Below are 16,040 nucleotides of genomic sequence, written 5' to 3'. Positions count from 1 at the left end.
ACTCCTCATTTAGAAATTGTTCTATACATTTGATCAGGCTTCTAGCCCTTCCTTCCTGGAAATGTTTCTGCTGTAAGACTGGGGAAAAGGAAAAGAAAAATCAGAAGCATGCCTTGTGTTTAAGATACAGATGCACTATGGATTTATACAGTAATGATATTCGGTGTTACTTGCTAATGAGAATTAGTAAAATTATTTTTTCCCTTTCCTAAGAATTTCTAATATCCAGTTTCCCATTTGGACTCTTTCTGAGCACTGAGCCAATGGGCTTTTTTTATCAGAATAATACAACCTTAAGATCTTGTTAGTGAGCGGTAACTGTCAACTCAGTTAAAATTGCTGATGGCCATGTGTACCATTTTACATTTATCTACATTGAATTTCACTCAGTCTTAGAAGGTCCTTCTGCGGCATTTCTTTATGGTTGGCCTTTCCACTTTTCTATTCTTAGTAACTTTGTATTATTAATGATATTTGTCATCTGACTATTCACCCTAAGATCTTCCAAGGTAAAGAGAAATTAATTTTTTTTCCTGCTACAGCCTTATTTTTACTCTTTTTACACCTTTCATACCCTGCCTCTCTTTCAGCACATCAGATACTCTGACAGCCTTCCTCTTCCTAATGTACGTAAAGAAGGATTTATTATTAGCTTATTTTGTTGCTGTTTGTTCTCAAACTTTCTTTTGACATGTGTTACTGAGCTTTACAATTAACCTACAAAATTTTCACAGCTCTTTCTGTTTCTCTCCTTTTGAAACAACCACACACTTTAAAAGACACTTTGCCTTTATTTCCCTTCCATACTGTGCCATTTAGTCATTCCAACTTCCTTTAGCCCTTCAAGCCTTTCTGGCAGGTGCTTCACATTTGCTTTAAGCATTACTTAAGAGAGAACAAGTCTAGCTTTGGTTCTTCTTTTAGAGATTTCTTGACCAGCTCTTTCATGAAGCAGCCATGAAAGACTAAAACCCTTCGATACTGAGTTAAACCTCAGTGTAAAATTTATCTTGTCTTCTGGGAAATAAGGGAAGTCTCCCACTACTGCTGCATTTCTCCTCTTCACAGGCTATCTCAAAACAGCATCAGCAACTTGTTATCCTTGTCAACAAAGCATTGAGAATGTTCTAGTAGTTTTAATATTACATCTGGAATGCCCATAGAGATGCTCTTTTATTTCCTGAAACAGTTACTTTGTCATGATTTGACTCTAAGCTTTCAGACAGCAAATATTCATATATCAAGGCTGTGCAAACATTGCTTTTGTCAAGTTTTACCAGGTCCCCAATTACAGATTTTTAGGATATTATTGAATTGTATGATTCAGTTAGTCATCACTGAAGAAAAGCAATGCCTTAGAATATTAAATGGTAAAATAAAAAGAGGAATACCAACATATTAAAAAAAAATCTATAAAACAAATAACCAACCATAAACGGAGCATGCATTCCAAGAGTCTATATGTATATTAATTACAACTATTTCTACTTGTCTTGTAACTATATACAGAAATCTCTTCCTAAATAGGCTTTCCTAATTCAAAGCATGAGTTGCTTGTGGATAGCACCTGTTTTAATTATCAACATACTAGCGCAAGAATGGTTCAAGTAAGTCTTTTGATTAACATGAAAAATCTCTTCAGTAAAACTATTAGTATCTCTTTTTATATGAGACTTCTTTGAAAAGCTCTATTATTTATAGTGATAACTTAAATAGAAAATATACTAATTCACTGCAAGATAATAAAACAAAACAAACAAACAAACTGCCAACAGCTAGTTACTGGTATCAGAAATCAAAACAATGGCATAACAATACTCCATGCCACACAAATTAATTATACTCTAAAACCAAGTAAGTCTCAAGTGTAAATTTATCAATATGAACTATCATCGATAGAGATTTTTTCTTTTTTTTTTTTTTTGAACCTAATGGAGAATTTCAAATAACTGTAACAGGAAAAATAAAGACTGGACAAAAACATACAACATTTCAGACAACCACACTATTGCTCGAGTGATAAACTGACTTACAGCAAGTTGTCTGGCCAATTTATTCCCCACATCCTTTAGTAATCTCTCTCTGCACAGAGATGTCTTTGCAACTATCCTTTCCAGCCCGAGTCCTTTAATTGCTTACCTGTCTTGAACAGCTCCATGTAGGCAGCCTCAATTCCAAAAAAGCTCATCTAATTTTTGGAGAGAATGGACTCCTTAGCAAATGGGCCCAAGATCACAGGAATACAGAGATGACTTTTTAAGGCATTCTGTTCTAGCCCCAAATATACAGTTTAACTACTGTTCAGCTTTCTGGCTGTAATTAATTAAGCATAATCTGAATGCAGATATCAGATCCTTTCCTTCTTTCCAGACAAAGGTGTTTGTGTTTTCATTGTCATTTAAAAAATGTTCAAGTCACAGCTGATAAACTTGTAGGAAAAACTATTTAAATGAAAACTAATTGCTTGTCAAGAATCAACCAAAACTAATCCTGATAAGAAAATAAAATCTGAAATAGTTCTTTCATGTTTCATAGACTGATGATTTCCACTATAATTAGAAAATACTCTATGTAATTTAGAAATGAAATGATTACAAATGTGATTCATCTGGAAATTCACTGTGATTTTAGTTTCATAAACTGCATAAATATTATATGACTAGAAACAGTTAGAAATAATATGGAAGTTTTAAAACTACATATTAGATCTGCTTCATTTCTTACTGCCTGACATTTTTACTGTCATTAAAAATTGTGCATGGGTTCTGGAACACAAATAAATATAATTTTGGCATCTTACATAATTCTGATAAAACAACTTAAAGAAATCACGAAGGTTAAGTATCTAATAAGTTGAAGAAGCAATTGCTGAGAAGACAATGCATTCCAAACCAACCTTGTGAATTACTACCTGTAGTGCCATACACAACACACTAGTTTATAAATCCCACTATGAGTCCAAGAAAATTGCAGGCTCATGCTTACATTTCTTTTCAGCCATTTTGAGACGAAATATTAGTAAGCTTCTGGATCTGAAATCCCTATTCTCTTACAACAATCTTCGCCCTAGAAAAATACCCTAGAAAATCTCCTGCTAAATCACGTTCTGTATGGTTTCACTTGTCACATCCTTCTAGATTAAAAAAAGAGAGAGAGAGAGAGAAAATACTTAACAGGTTTGTTAACGCACATTGTATCTGTTTGCCAAATGAAGATGAAGCACTTCCTGTGCTTCCTTTTTCTTTCCAATTCTGTATAGCTTAGTACAAAATATTTAGCATGACTGAATGTAGAGCTTCAACCATGCAACAGAAGTGTTTCTGTCACTGTATATTAAAAAAAAAGCTAAGTAAAAGTTCAACTAACAGTCCTTTTTATAAAGGCATTGTGAATGAGTTGATAAAATATACTGAATAGCCAAATGATGCAGCAGCATCTTAGGGAAAAAAAAAAAAGGAGTGTGGGCAAGAAAAGTTACACAAGCTGCTGAGCATGAACGAATACCTCTCCAAAATAAGGCTGAGAAGGCGCTTGAGAAGTAATTGAGATGTCCATTCATGCTTGAGGCTGCCAGCCTATGAGCTTCATTGCCTATTGATTTAAGATTAGATGGTAAATATTCTTAAAAACAAAGTTACCATGTTGAAGACCTGAATATAAAAGGATGTAGAGTTATCTGTGTTTCCTCATTGACACATATTATAGATATAATAGATATAATATATAACATATATAATATATCGCCTCTTCCGTGGTTCTACTTTTTAATATATAAACTATATCTTTTGGAGATTTTACATAATTTTAATGCAACGATTGACAGAAGCCATGCATACTGAGTATCGCATAAGGTAAAGATGCAGTAACAGGGAAGGCAAGATGTACTATACCAAATTTGTGAATCATTATCTTTGTGCCACACACAACATGTTTTCTATTAGGGCGGTAAGGACACATGATAATACTTAATCAAATTCCACTTAAGACAAAGTAAAGAGTAAGCCCTTCATCACTTATTTTTCATGAACAGGAAAGAAACAATGGGCCAAGTTGTACTCACTTCATAACAGCTTGATGGAAGTGCCATAACTCTGTATGTTGTGTAAACGTCACTGTGACAGCTAAGAAGAGCAGTATTAAACCAACACAATGTCTGCCTTCTGAAAACTGCATGGCAATCACACATTAGGTGATCAAAGAAAGTAGTTCCAAGTTTGACTCCAATTAGACACAGTGCCTATGCAAGCAAGCCTCTGAGCATCATTATACATTTGTGTTTGCGCCCCTGGCGCCCATGACTTTTGGACTGTTGGATGATACCAAGGAAATTTGACAGAAGGCTAGTGGTCTCAAGGATCATAATTTCCTATAAGGGATGTGAAAAAAAATGGCTAGATAAAGGAGAAAAATCTATTATCATCTCAATGTAAGTGCTCTGACTGAAGGAAAGTCAGAACATTATTAAAACACTAGAAACTTCTCAAGAAAAAACAAACAATAGCAGAGCAAGTTTTCACTGGAATTCACCGGCGACCGTACTACATATACCTATGATTTTGAGTACTCATGGTACTTCCTGCTTTCAGATATTTTTCATTTATATTTGAATACAAACAAATATTATCCACTTTACATAGTACATGTTGTAAGTTAACATAAATATTGTATGGAAGCACAATTTAAAAATATGTATCTAGTATTCACTTTGAACACAAACTCACTCCCTTCATCTTCTAACCTAATGGAACTCATCTTCCTTTGGGCTGCATGCAATACTCTATTTCATTTTAGAGGCAAAAGGTGTCTGTCAAAAATCTGTAAAATACACTGCAGCTCTAATGAATCAATTTTTTTAAAGGGTCAATTAAAACTCTTATTATTCCCCACCTATATCCCTCTATGACTTTTTGACATGCATAAGATCTGTGTATTCCAAAACATTAAGACTGTCCACACTGCAGGGATTCCCTGCTTTTGACACTTCAACGCCAGTGAAGTAATTAGCATCACTGAGGCTTTGTATCAAGAACCAGTATTATGAGAGGTAGAATGGTCATGTCACACAGACATGACAAATAAGTAAGATTCTCTCAGTTCTATTGCTTTGAACCTTCCCAGTGACTTAATCAGGAGAAAAGTGTAGACATTTAAAATACAGGCATATTCCTCACCACCACTAAGCCAGATAATTTTACTTTTCTCAATGTCACAGCTGTTCTTATTGTCTTCACTGACCTTTTTGTCAAAAAAAAGAAAAAAAAAAAAAAAAACCATCATTGCAGAATTGTAGTTTGAGGGTGGTCAACAGAAAAACTACCAACAAATAAAGAAGCACCCAACAGAGACAAAAAACAACAGAGAACTTCAGCAATATCCAGCTTCTGCCATACTTTGAAAGGTAATACTATTTAATAAATGAAAAATTTAAATAGCTTAAGTAGGAAGGCTTTCTACTTAGACAAGACTTGATTTCCCCACAAAAACATTATTGCCAAGTTTTCTGATTAATAGATCCAGAAACGCACCTATAACAACACCTATAATAACATCTGCCTATTTTCTACACAAAAGTTAAATTTAAAGCATCCCACAAAAGATTAAGCAGTGCAAATTTTGACTAACTGAAACTTCTTCAACAGTTGTCACTACTAACTCCATATACTGTTCTGTCCTGACGCATTCCCTGCTCTTATCCTCTCTTAGGCACTCTGTAGTAATGCACCTGCCTCTTCAGAAGGCATGAGTACCTTACACTATTCTTAACTCTCACTACAAGGAGAGTCACCCTGGCATGGAACCCCTTTGTTTTCATATTTGTCCCCAAGCTTTCATATTTACTTTCCAAAAAATCTACTCTTTTCAGGAAAAAAAGAACAAATCTCAGGACGCAGGAGGCCTACTTGGGAGTAATGTGAATGCTAAATAGGATTTTCAGAAATAAATTAATGTCACACCTCAACACAGATAGAGCTACATTTTCCAATTTCAGCATAAGTTGTTCATCAAAAACCTTTAATAGCGTGAATCTTCAGCTTAAAAGTTATTATCATTTTATTGAAATTATAGCTGAAAATTCAGTAGCAGTCTAGCCAAAAATCTAAATGCTTTGAAAACAACACTTAGAAAAAAATTATTTATGAAACTGGATATATTTGTAATAAGACCTTACATTTCTCAGACTTCAGCTATCATTGATCTCTAACGTTACGAAGAAAAACAAAATTGACTCGACATATCAAATAAGTTTTACTCTCTGCTATAGGCAACTACAAATAGGAAAAATGAACAAGGCTGCCAGAATCCCTTATTCAAAAAGGACATAAAAGAAAACAAATACAGACTGAAATATCTTACGTCCTCCAAAGAGTGGTCCAGGATGCAACATCCCTTATGCATTACAAGTCAATTCTGAAGTCACAAGACAGCCTCAGTTTTTGAAGAACCCATTTCTTTCACTCAGGAAGAAGCCGGTGTGCTACAAGATTTAGCCTACTTTACTTGACTGTGACTAGTTGAAGAGAGAATATAGCAGTTTCATCTAAAAGATCTTGGTTTCATCAATATTTTTAATTCAGTGGAAAGAATGTTTAAAAGTTACAGAACTTCAGCTGCAGATAAGAAGCATGCAAGTGCCCATATAGTGAAAGGATAAGAAGTAAAGAATAAAAGTGAATCAAGTTGTTTACAGACTTAAGTGCATAAAGAATATCAGAGAAGACAGATCACCCTCACACCTTATTTGACCTATTAATTGAAATACCAGTCTTCACAAAGCAGACTGATATTTTGCAATATAAAGCTGACAGATTGTATAAAGCTTCCTCACAAAAACAATATTCCTCCTATATATTAGATTCAATGTTGCTGTTTTGATGCAAAATGCCAAGTTTATTCATGGTGTAATTACACATTTACTGAAATGAAGTTAAACTAGGTGAACACTTTACCCCATGCCTTTGTTCTAACACTGAACTTCAGTGCATTCCTGCTTTTCTGTTTGTTTGGTCCGTCAAGTCAAAACGTCCTTGTCAGTCTGTATGTAGCCATTTTCTGTCAAAAGACTCCAATGCAAGTACTAAGCTTCAGGAAATCTCTGATATGGCTGAACTTACTGGGAGAAAGTCAGACTGATCAGACTGATGAAAGCATTCTCTTCTCTTCAGTTTGAATTTCCCCCAAATAACCTTTGAATGTTTAGAGATTCCAATGCAAAAATAAAAGCTAAAACTAAAAAGGCCCACAGTGTTCTGTGCCTGGTAGAATTTGAGTAATGTGCTCTCGTCCTCTCAAAAAGAAACCAAGTAATAGCTGGTGAATAGAGACAGGGTTAGTAGCAGTGAGGAGGCAACATGGCACACTGTGCCAACACGACTCAAGAAACAACAAGTACACGTGTGCATTTTTGTTATGAAAAGCTTTTGGGGTGGCAACAGTCTTGAACTAGCTCTTCATAAAAATAAAGCAGAAAATAAGATGACTAACATGAGATAGGACCGTATAATGTTGCATAATACTGACCTCAGGTTTGCTGATAGCAGTAAGATGGTTTTCTCAGTAGTCCTCTCCCTGAGCAAAGGAAGGACACCGAACCATGAACAAGCAAACAGGCGCTGTCTGGTATGACCAGTGTCAGCCTTTCATCTACTTAAACGGCACTGAATCAAAATGACATTTAGCAATAGTAAGGGTGGCAAGAACCAGGACCTGAGCAATCAGAGACCAGAAAATCATAAATTTCTCAATAAATACAAAGTACTATAAAATCTGGGTTTAATGACCTAACACAACGGAAATGCTCTAACAAGGATGATGATTTTTTTTAATTAAAAAGGATCCATTAAAACTATAAATCTCTACTTTTTCAGTGCAAATGTCTCTAATCCCAGTCTTTCCTGGATTTGCTTGGAGGTTCTTTTGAAGGAGCTGGACAGATCTCTCAGTCTTAAACTGAATTGAAAATTGTTATGTTAAAATCTTTGCTCAAATATTTAGTGTATTAATTGAAAGCTGTTCTTCTCCCTTTTTAAAACCCTGAAAGAACTAAAAATAACATGAATAAAAAACTGTTTCACACCAGACACATGAAATTTGTTGTTTCAATGCCTATTACTGTCTTGAGCCAAAACCCTTTCCTTTTGTTTCTACTTTCTTTTCTTCATAGGCCAATTCTGGCACAAAACTTTTAAGAAGCACCCAAAGTCAATGAAGGAACTGGAATAACTGGGTTTGAATTTTCAGGTTGTTACTTTATTATTATTACGCTTTTCCTACATATGGATGCTGGGAAATGACTTTATTTATATTTATCATTTGTGAAATTAGGAACTTAAAGGTATAAAATGGGACACTTTATTCTAGACACTGATTATGCCGCTTACACTCTTTTCTGCAAAGGCACGAAGGTAACTAACAAGCCCTGTGCAAAATCTTGAGACTGCAACACCTAGATTTTCCTTTACATTTTCATGAAAGAAAAACACTTTCCCAATCCATTAGAATAAATTTTGGAACAGCTTACTAATGTAGAAAACGCTGAAACAGCTGATGTGTTTTATTTTATATAAGCCTCTAAAAATGAACAAATGCATTTTAGTTATAAAATTTAACTTTTGTTTCTTCCCTAGCAGTTCTAAAGTATACTTTTTTCCATTACTGTCATTAAATCTGAGATGCAGAAATTGTCTTTATATGACCAAGGAAGCATTATATTCTCTCCCCTGTGCTAGACCTAACTTCTTGCAGTGTTATGCCATCATATCATCTTGAAAAGGAAGTCTGAATGACCAGTTTGTTATGCTTTATTTCTGTTTTCAAGGAGACCAAAATAAAAAATAAAAAATAGAATTACTGCCTTGAAAGTCTAAGATAACAACTGGGATTTTTTTCCTTTTCTATATAGTATTCAGTATAACCATTTCAGGACATTTTAAAAGCTGTTACTTCCCTCTTCCCTTTTCTGTATTTACATGCATTTCCAACTGCTTATACTTCCCTACGTCATCCATCAACATAAATCTGAAAGCGTTTTATAATTACAGGTAAAAATATGAGAATGGAGTAAAATGTCACTCTCTCTACACCCCAAATTGGGGAGAAAAATGCATTTGAAAAACTACATTCAGTTGAATACCTGAAGCACCATTCTTATTTGCCCTTTAGAGGACATTTGGAGTGGACTGAGAGAAGCCTGCATTCAGTATGTTACAGATCCAAAGGGTCCATACTTGTCAGTCTTGTTCCTTATGTTCCTCTGCTATTCCCTTTAAAGGCATGACTCACTCCAAAGTCAGACCAATACTGATCTTCCCTTTACCACTGCACATTTACTTCTCTCTCCAAAGTAAAAAGTACAGTGACTGTGAAGTTATGAACTGCTTCCAGTACAACTCACTTTCAAAAAATATCACAGGACATTCGGGAAACAAAGATGTGTCAACATTCAAAATGAAGAATGTTATGGACTGAAATACATCCTCTGTTTCTCTTTTCTCTCCTAAAGTTCTTTATTTATTTGTTTTCCGTATCCTGAATTATCTAACTTGGAAGCTTGTAGGAAACTCAAGCCATACTTCACCACCATAGGAACTAAGCGATATTAAAGCTTGCAGCAATACTATACATTTTCTTCTAGATTTTCTCAGGAGAATCTGCTCTTCTGAGCTGCTGCACTGAATAAAATGGTGGTACCCAACTCCTTACCAAGCCATTGAGCACTTAGTAGCCCTGCCTCTTTCGAAGCTCAAAGCTATGCTTTCATTAGGATATTTTTCATCAGAGACACACAACACACAGGAGAGCTCCTCATGATTTCTAGCTGAGAGCTCAATTCTGTGAATTCACTTGCTTATTTGAAAAGGGATATTTGTTCTTCCTTGATTAAATTCCCTCAGTTTCTCCAGTGCATATGCAGGCACATATTTGCAGATGAATGGTCTGTCAGAACACCGTTAGATAGTCTTGACCTTTTGGAAGTTTTCACAAAATCTTCCCCAAATAACTCATAATTTCAGAAAAAGAAGTCCCTGTTGTTTTAAGAACTTAAAGATACCTTTTTTAATATAAAACTATTTTTGGAGATGTCTGTTCAGGAAAACATCACCTGAAACATTGAAAATTGATCCGAAGTGCAACAAGAGAGCATCAGTTCAATAACCTAGGTATCAGAGAATATACTTAGCATCTACAGAAGGATCATTTCTCATTTTTATCACAACTTCATTCACGCAGGATCTGTGTTTTGTCATGTTTCCTTTTCCTATAAAAACCTCATGAGCATTACTAATATGGATTCATTTTATACAATTTTCCAGTCTCCAAATGACAATTTTTAAGAGAAAAGAAATAATGAGTGAGTAGTGGGGATATGTTTGATATTAAAATATAATGATGACTTGTTGTCCTAACGCTTGCTGTATAAGAGATGATGGCAGTAAATTAATCCATCCTCTTGACAGTCATTTCATGATAAGAATGGGAAACCTTACCATTTCCACTGCAGACCTAACCTATTCTTGTCCTCAGCGGGCATTTCCATGACAATGACTGTAATCATTATAACAGCATTGTACGTAATGACTGCTTTTTGTGATGTTACTCCCAAACTGGGTGTGAAAAATGTGAAAGGACAGATATCAAATGGCAAAATTCTCACCAGTGAAGCAGAGCAGTCCACAGAGTTAATAACTGACAGAATTGATAGAGTAGTGCTAGTGAATAGAAGCCTAGAATTAAAGGGCAACGTGCACATAGCCTTCTTTCATAAACTGAGGGGCTCCAAATGAAAACCTCTTGTCAAATTAAAGCATACAGAATGAGACCTTGATGAGGTGTTTATAATTAAATGCAACATCACTAAAACATCTGTGCTTCAAAATGAAAAGAAACTCATGCACAGTGACTGCTATGGAAATTCTGTTGATTACTAAGATTTTGTCTGTCTCAGCCTTTTTTCTGAATTAAAAATAAATGCCTGAGCTAATACGATTGATCTCTGCACTAAATCTGGTCATCAGAACTATCACCAAATGCAAAATAGAGTATTGATGCTCCTAAGTCCCACAAAACTTCTACAAAGACAAGCTTACTACTGCTGGGAGGACACTCAGAGTATGGAACATCATAGGGAATTCTTTGAGGAAAAGGTGGAAAAAAATTGGGAAATACACAGGAAGAAATGTCCTCAAACAAGGCATCTAGTCACATTCTGAGCATGAAAGATAAAAAGAAATCCTATTTGTTATCTCCATAAATCTGGCATTGTTAAAGAGGTCAGAGAATGAAAAAAAATGTAACACTATTACAGGAATATAAAATTGAAGGGGACCATCCATTACTCACTGAATCCAGGTCTCTGCTTTTGCTTGCAATCATGTCTATAAATGCTTTCATAAAGAAAAGCATGCTTTACTTTGAAAGCATTTCAGACTTTTGTTTCCACTCTTCCTGTTAGGAGGCTCCTCCAGAACCTCACTTATCTTCTCTTATTTCCATCCTAAATTAACTCACAGCCAGCAAAAACTCATTTTTTTCAAGTGAAACTCAATTAACTTAACTAGCTCTTCTCTCTCCCTTATGGTTTCTTCCAAAGTGTGTTTACAGAAAATATAAAAGCTCTCCACTATTAGCTATTGAAATAACCAAACATATTTTATTCCACACTACCATCCCATCCATAGTAGCAGTTTTTCTCTGCATTGCTTCATATATAAATCCATTTTTCTTAGCCAAAAGTAATCAGAAGCTGTACACAGGTTAACATTACTTTGCACAATAGCTTTAATACTGTCTTATCTCTCTTTGGACTATCTCAACTTTTGCAGCCTAGAATTGTATTTGCCTTTTTTAAGGTATGGCAATAGAGGCAATAACGGATCTGTTGACCAGATCTTTCTCTTCCTCTGTCACTTACACCTGACAAATCATCAGGGTACCGCAGAAATTCATGATATTGTTCTGTAAGAGCCTTATCACACTGTGGTCCTGAAGTTTACTCTGTATCTCCATATCCATATCTTCTCAATGCTATCTAGCACTTTCCAGACAATGTTTTGATTCTCCTGCATACCTTTGAGACAGTAGCACATATTTACAGAGTATTTCTTCTATTCCAGAATCATTCATGAGGTTATTAAGCAGTCTAAGATGGGTCTGAAGGCATATCCCCTCCTCACCTCACCTATTTTGAAAGTTTCTCTTTCAACACAACTTGTTAGCTCCATTTAGAAAGTTGTTTCCCCAGCTTACAATTCCTGCACAAATCTCAACATCCTTCAGTATAACCAACATTTTTTACCACCTGGAGAAATGCCATATACTTCATATTTTACTTAGCTTGTATTAACAAAATCATGGGGTTCTTTTTCGATCTTTGTGGTAACAGTATCTTAAATATCGATGCTCCATTTGCTATTTCCAGTTCAGACAATACTGTCCAAATTTGAAAGACCTTGCTACCAGACATCTGTGATTTCACGAGCTACTGCTTTCCTTGGATATTTTGTATACTCCAAGATGTAATTTTCAAGTTTCTCAACTTGAAGACAAACTAAAATGAAATAATTCCTTTTCCGCGCCCTCATTCCCATTAGACATTTTGCTTCTACCCTCATATTCAATATCTTTCTCCATTTTCATTAAGGAAATAGAGATTCATCTAAGTCAAGTAATAAAAAATTCTATCATAATGTTGAAAGACAATATTCAGGGGCACAAAAGCTCTATCTCAAACACCTCTTTATGAAGCTATATATTCAGTTTTTGTATTACTTTAATGTAAATTTCAAACTCATACAGACAACATTACACATGATATACCAGACTTCAGCTGGCCACCCAACAACAGCATCAGCAAGATAGAATGAACCTTATGCCTGAAGCTCAGCTCACTACATAAGTCAAATGTAAATGCAGGTCTTGTTGTTGGTCACTGGCATCCTGACAAACTACAGTTTAAAAACACTTCACAAACTCTTGAGGAGTTGTAGCAAGTAACGTATCTCCTGACTCTTTTAATGAAGAAAGTCACAGAGGGATTTCCCTTCAGAGGAGTCCTTTTCCACCCTTCCCTCAGAGTGGAATGAATAGCCTATTGAGTCTAGACTGTATTTATAATATTCCCTGAAGTGGAACTGAATCTTATCCTGAAGTAGTATGGAAACGTCTTTAACACTGACATATTTAAGCACTAGGGGTATACAGAATCTGATGCAAGAATATCACCTGCACTCACTCCAGCCATTTTTAGCTGAGCTCGGAAGAAACACTATTTCATCATATTTAAGTATCTTCATCCTATTTACTTAATTCATATTGCTGTCTTATAATTAACTTAGAAAGTATACACAGACAGGTAGGTTCACTGAGTATGGATGTAGTAATATTCCTGTCTCAAGAGGCCTCCACCTTTAAAAAAGGGAGGTACCACCTAAGGAGATACCTGATTTTCCTCTATCAATGTCACGTTTCAGGGGATGAGGGGGGAAAAGGAAGACGATGACCTTACCTTTCCTACATACTGAGGATCTGGTCCCATGTGTTCTTCTAAAACAAAGAACTGATTCCACACCCATCCACGCTTGGGACGATGATGCACTTCTGTTTCACCTTCTATGTGTTTGGTTTGATTTCTAGTCACCTTGATGGAGCCATGGTGAGCAGCTCCATAACACCTCTGCACAAAACAGAGACAAACTAGGACTGGGCAGATACAAGATGTACTTGTAATTCTCATTGTAGGATAAACGTCCTGGTTCAAGGTTTTCTTTCTGTGGTCTTTTTCAGCTGTAATCCTTTAATAAGTTCCCAGGATGGAAGGTGAAGCCTGGTTCAGAAATACAGTCCAAAATGTTTTTTTCTGCTTGTTCATGGTTTAGCTGCCCATTGGGGAAAGCTCAAACTATATTTACATTATGAAAAGCTGACTGGAAAAATTGATATTTCTTCTGAGGTCTTCACAATAGAGTTCCACAGCCGACCATTTTCTGTCTAATAGGGAAAGAAAAGAAAGCCACTTACTCATCGCTAAAACCAGCAATTTCCAGCTTTTTGACCTGAGATGATACAGTCACAGCTGTACTAACCAGTCCCTCAAAGACTCTCATTGTAACTAAACTTCTTTCCAGCCCTTTCGGTAAAAGTGTTTTCTGATTGCTCTTATTTAAATGCCTTACAAATTAGTATGTCTCTTCCAAACTATGGAAAATGTATGCATTATTAAAAACTGGATGTTTCAGAACAGTTCATCTGGCCTTTTGCCTGCAAATCACTGACCTAGTCTGGCAGTAAAATAAAATTACTGCTACAGTGTTATTAGACAGAAAGCAGTTGATAACTCTTATCAGATGAGTTCTTGGTCTTTTCATATACTGTAAAGAGACCCAAGATTGTGAAAAAAAAACAAGGCTACAATTGGTTTGGAAAGAAAGCCTCCGAAATGGGCTTTGAGTCTGAGTCAATATTAGAGCATACTGGGAGGAACTTTAGTCAAAACGTGCATTTTTACCCACTGTGCTTTACTTACAAACAATATTGCACTGGACCTTTACAAAATTATTTCATACTGACAGAAATTTCAGATACTGATGTTTAGATAATCAGTATTATTTTTTCAAAAACTCCTAGATTCCCAGTAACATAACATTTTTTCAACTTCAAAAGAGAAGATTTATACTACAATAGCATTTAAAATGTAAAAAAGTACATAGAAGTTGATGTAGTGCTTAAGCAAAAGTACCTTTAAAAGTAACTCTTGAATCTCAAACAAAATAGTTACCCTGGGCAAACAATTTGTTCAATTATCTGAAGGTATCAAGGATCAATCAGTCAAGAATCTCAAAACATGCACCTAAATCTACAAAAATTAGAATTAGAACTGCCTTCCAATATTGGCTTTGTTTAAATATCAGAAAGCCATTAAAAGGTATGTGAACAGAAACATTATGAAACTAATTTTGTTTGCAAGTTCCATGGGAACACAACAAAATCTCCAAAGAAAAACCAAGCAAGAAATAAGAAGCCAAGTGGAAAAATACTGTCGTGGAAGCTCACCAACCTTTCTTTGGTTTGCAAGGTTTTTTCCCCTTATGCTTGTTCCAAAGCCACAATAATACTGGAAGCCTGACCATACTTTCTTACATATTCATCTAAGTATAGTTTCTCATCAGAATAATGAAACAATACTTCAAGACTGTGCCATAATTAGGAATACCCATAAAGGACATATTTCCTATTGCTATTACCAAGTTCAGGACATTGGACAGTACATCAGTCATGAAAATTAAAGCATTCTGAAGTAAAGGAAGAATACCAGTCTCTGGATGATGGGGAGAAACTCAAAAAGAAACTCTCTACAGAAACTGAAGACAGAAATTTGTAGACGTTTAATTTTACCTTGCTTTCTACTTCCATAGCAACGTAATCTCCCCTCAAAACCCATAAAGACCAAGCCACTGGACTCTCAAAAACCTCGCATCCCATCTCAGAACAAATTCATAAAATTACCTTCCTTAAATATAAATGTGATTTCATTGGGATTTTTCCACAGCTAAATGTTATATGAAATCTAGTTACAGCAGGGACAGAATCCAGCAGTTCTGAGACTCACATTTGTTTCTAACCTTGTATTTGTCTTCCTCTCTTCCCCTGCCTTTCTGCATTCTTTCCTGATTCTTGCTGGAAATCAGTTTTTGCCCCGAGGTTTGTAATTTCCTCCTAAAGATTTCTATATTTATAGATGAGCTATTTAAATAGGTAAGTCATTGTTATATTTCAGATGTACACTAAAATTAACTAGTACCTTACAAAAGGAAAGGTTTATCCTTTCAAGTATTATTTTTCTTCCCCTTGTTCCCATCTTGGGAAATGCCTGGGAGCAGTTCATAGGACTATAAGCAGTGCATAATAAGTTAAAAAATAGTATATGAATAGCACATTGAGATTTTTTAGAATTGCATATTTAAAATGTATTTGAAATCATTATCACTGAACTTTCCTTTACAGAAATTGTGGGATTTTTTTGTTTGATTGTTTTGGATAATTCTTAC

At 35.3% G+C, this 16,040-nt stretch overlaps 1 protein-coding gene across 2 annotated transcripts in view; it reads right to left on the bottom strand.

Annotated features, from left to right (window-relative positions):
- The window catches only part of CDH18 (cadherin 18), a 186,081-nt gene extending 172,352 nt beyond the window's left edge, over positions 1-13,729 (bottom strand). For both annotated transcript variants that reach the window (XM_013952442.2, XM_067292404.1), the window contains exon 1: positions 13,502-13,729. In XM_013952442.2, coding sequence (XP_013807896.1) covers positions 13,502-13,729 — 228 coding nt within the window. The remainder of the gene's footprint in view (positions 1-13,501) is intronic.
- Between the last annotated feature and the right edge of the window lie 2,311 nt (positions 13,730-16,040).

This window comes from Apteryx mantelli, chromosome 2 (genome assembly GCF_036417845.1).
Source record: "Apteryx mantelli isolate bAptMan1 chromosome 2, bAptMan1.hap1, whole genome shotgun sequence".
Lineage (NCBI taxonomy): Eukaryota > Metazoa > Chordata > Aves > Apterygiformes > Apterygidae > Apteryx > Apteryx mantelli.
The sequence above is the reverse complement of the archived record's forward strand: the minus strand, read 5'-3'. Positions and strand labels throughout refer to the sequence as shown.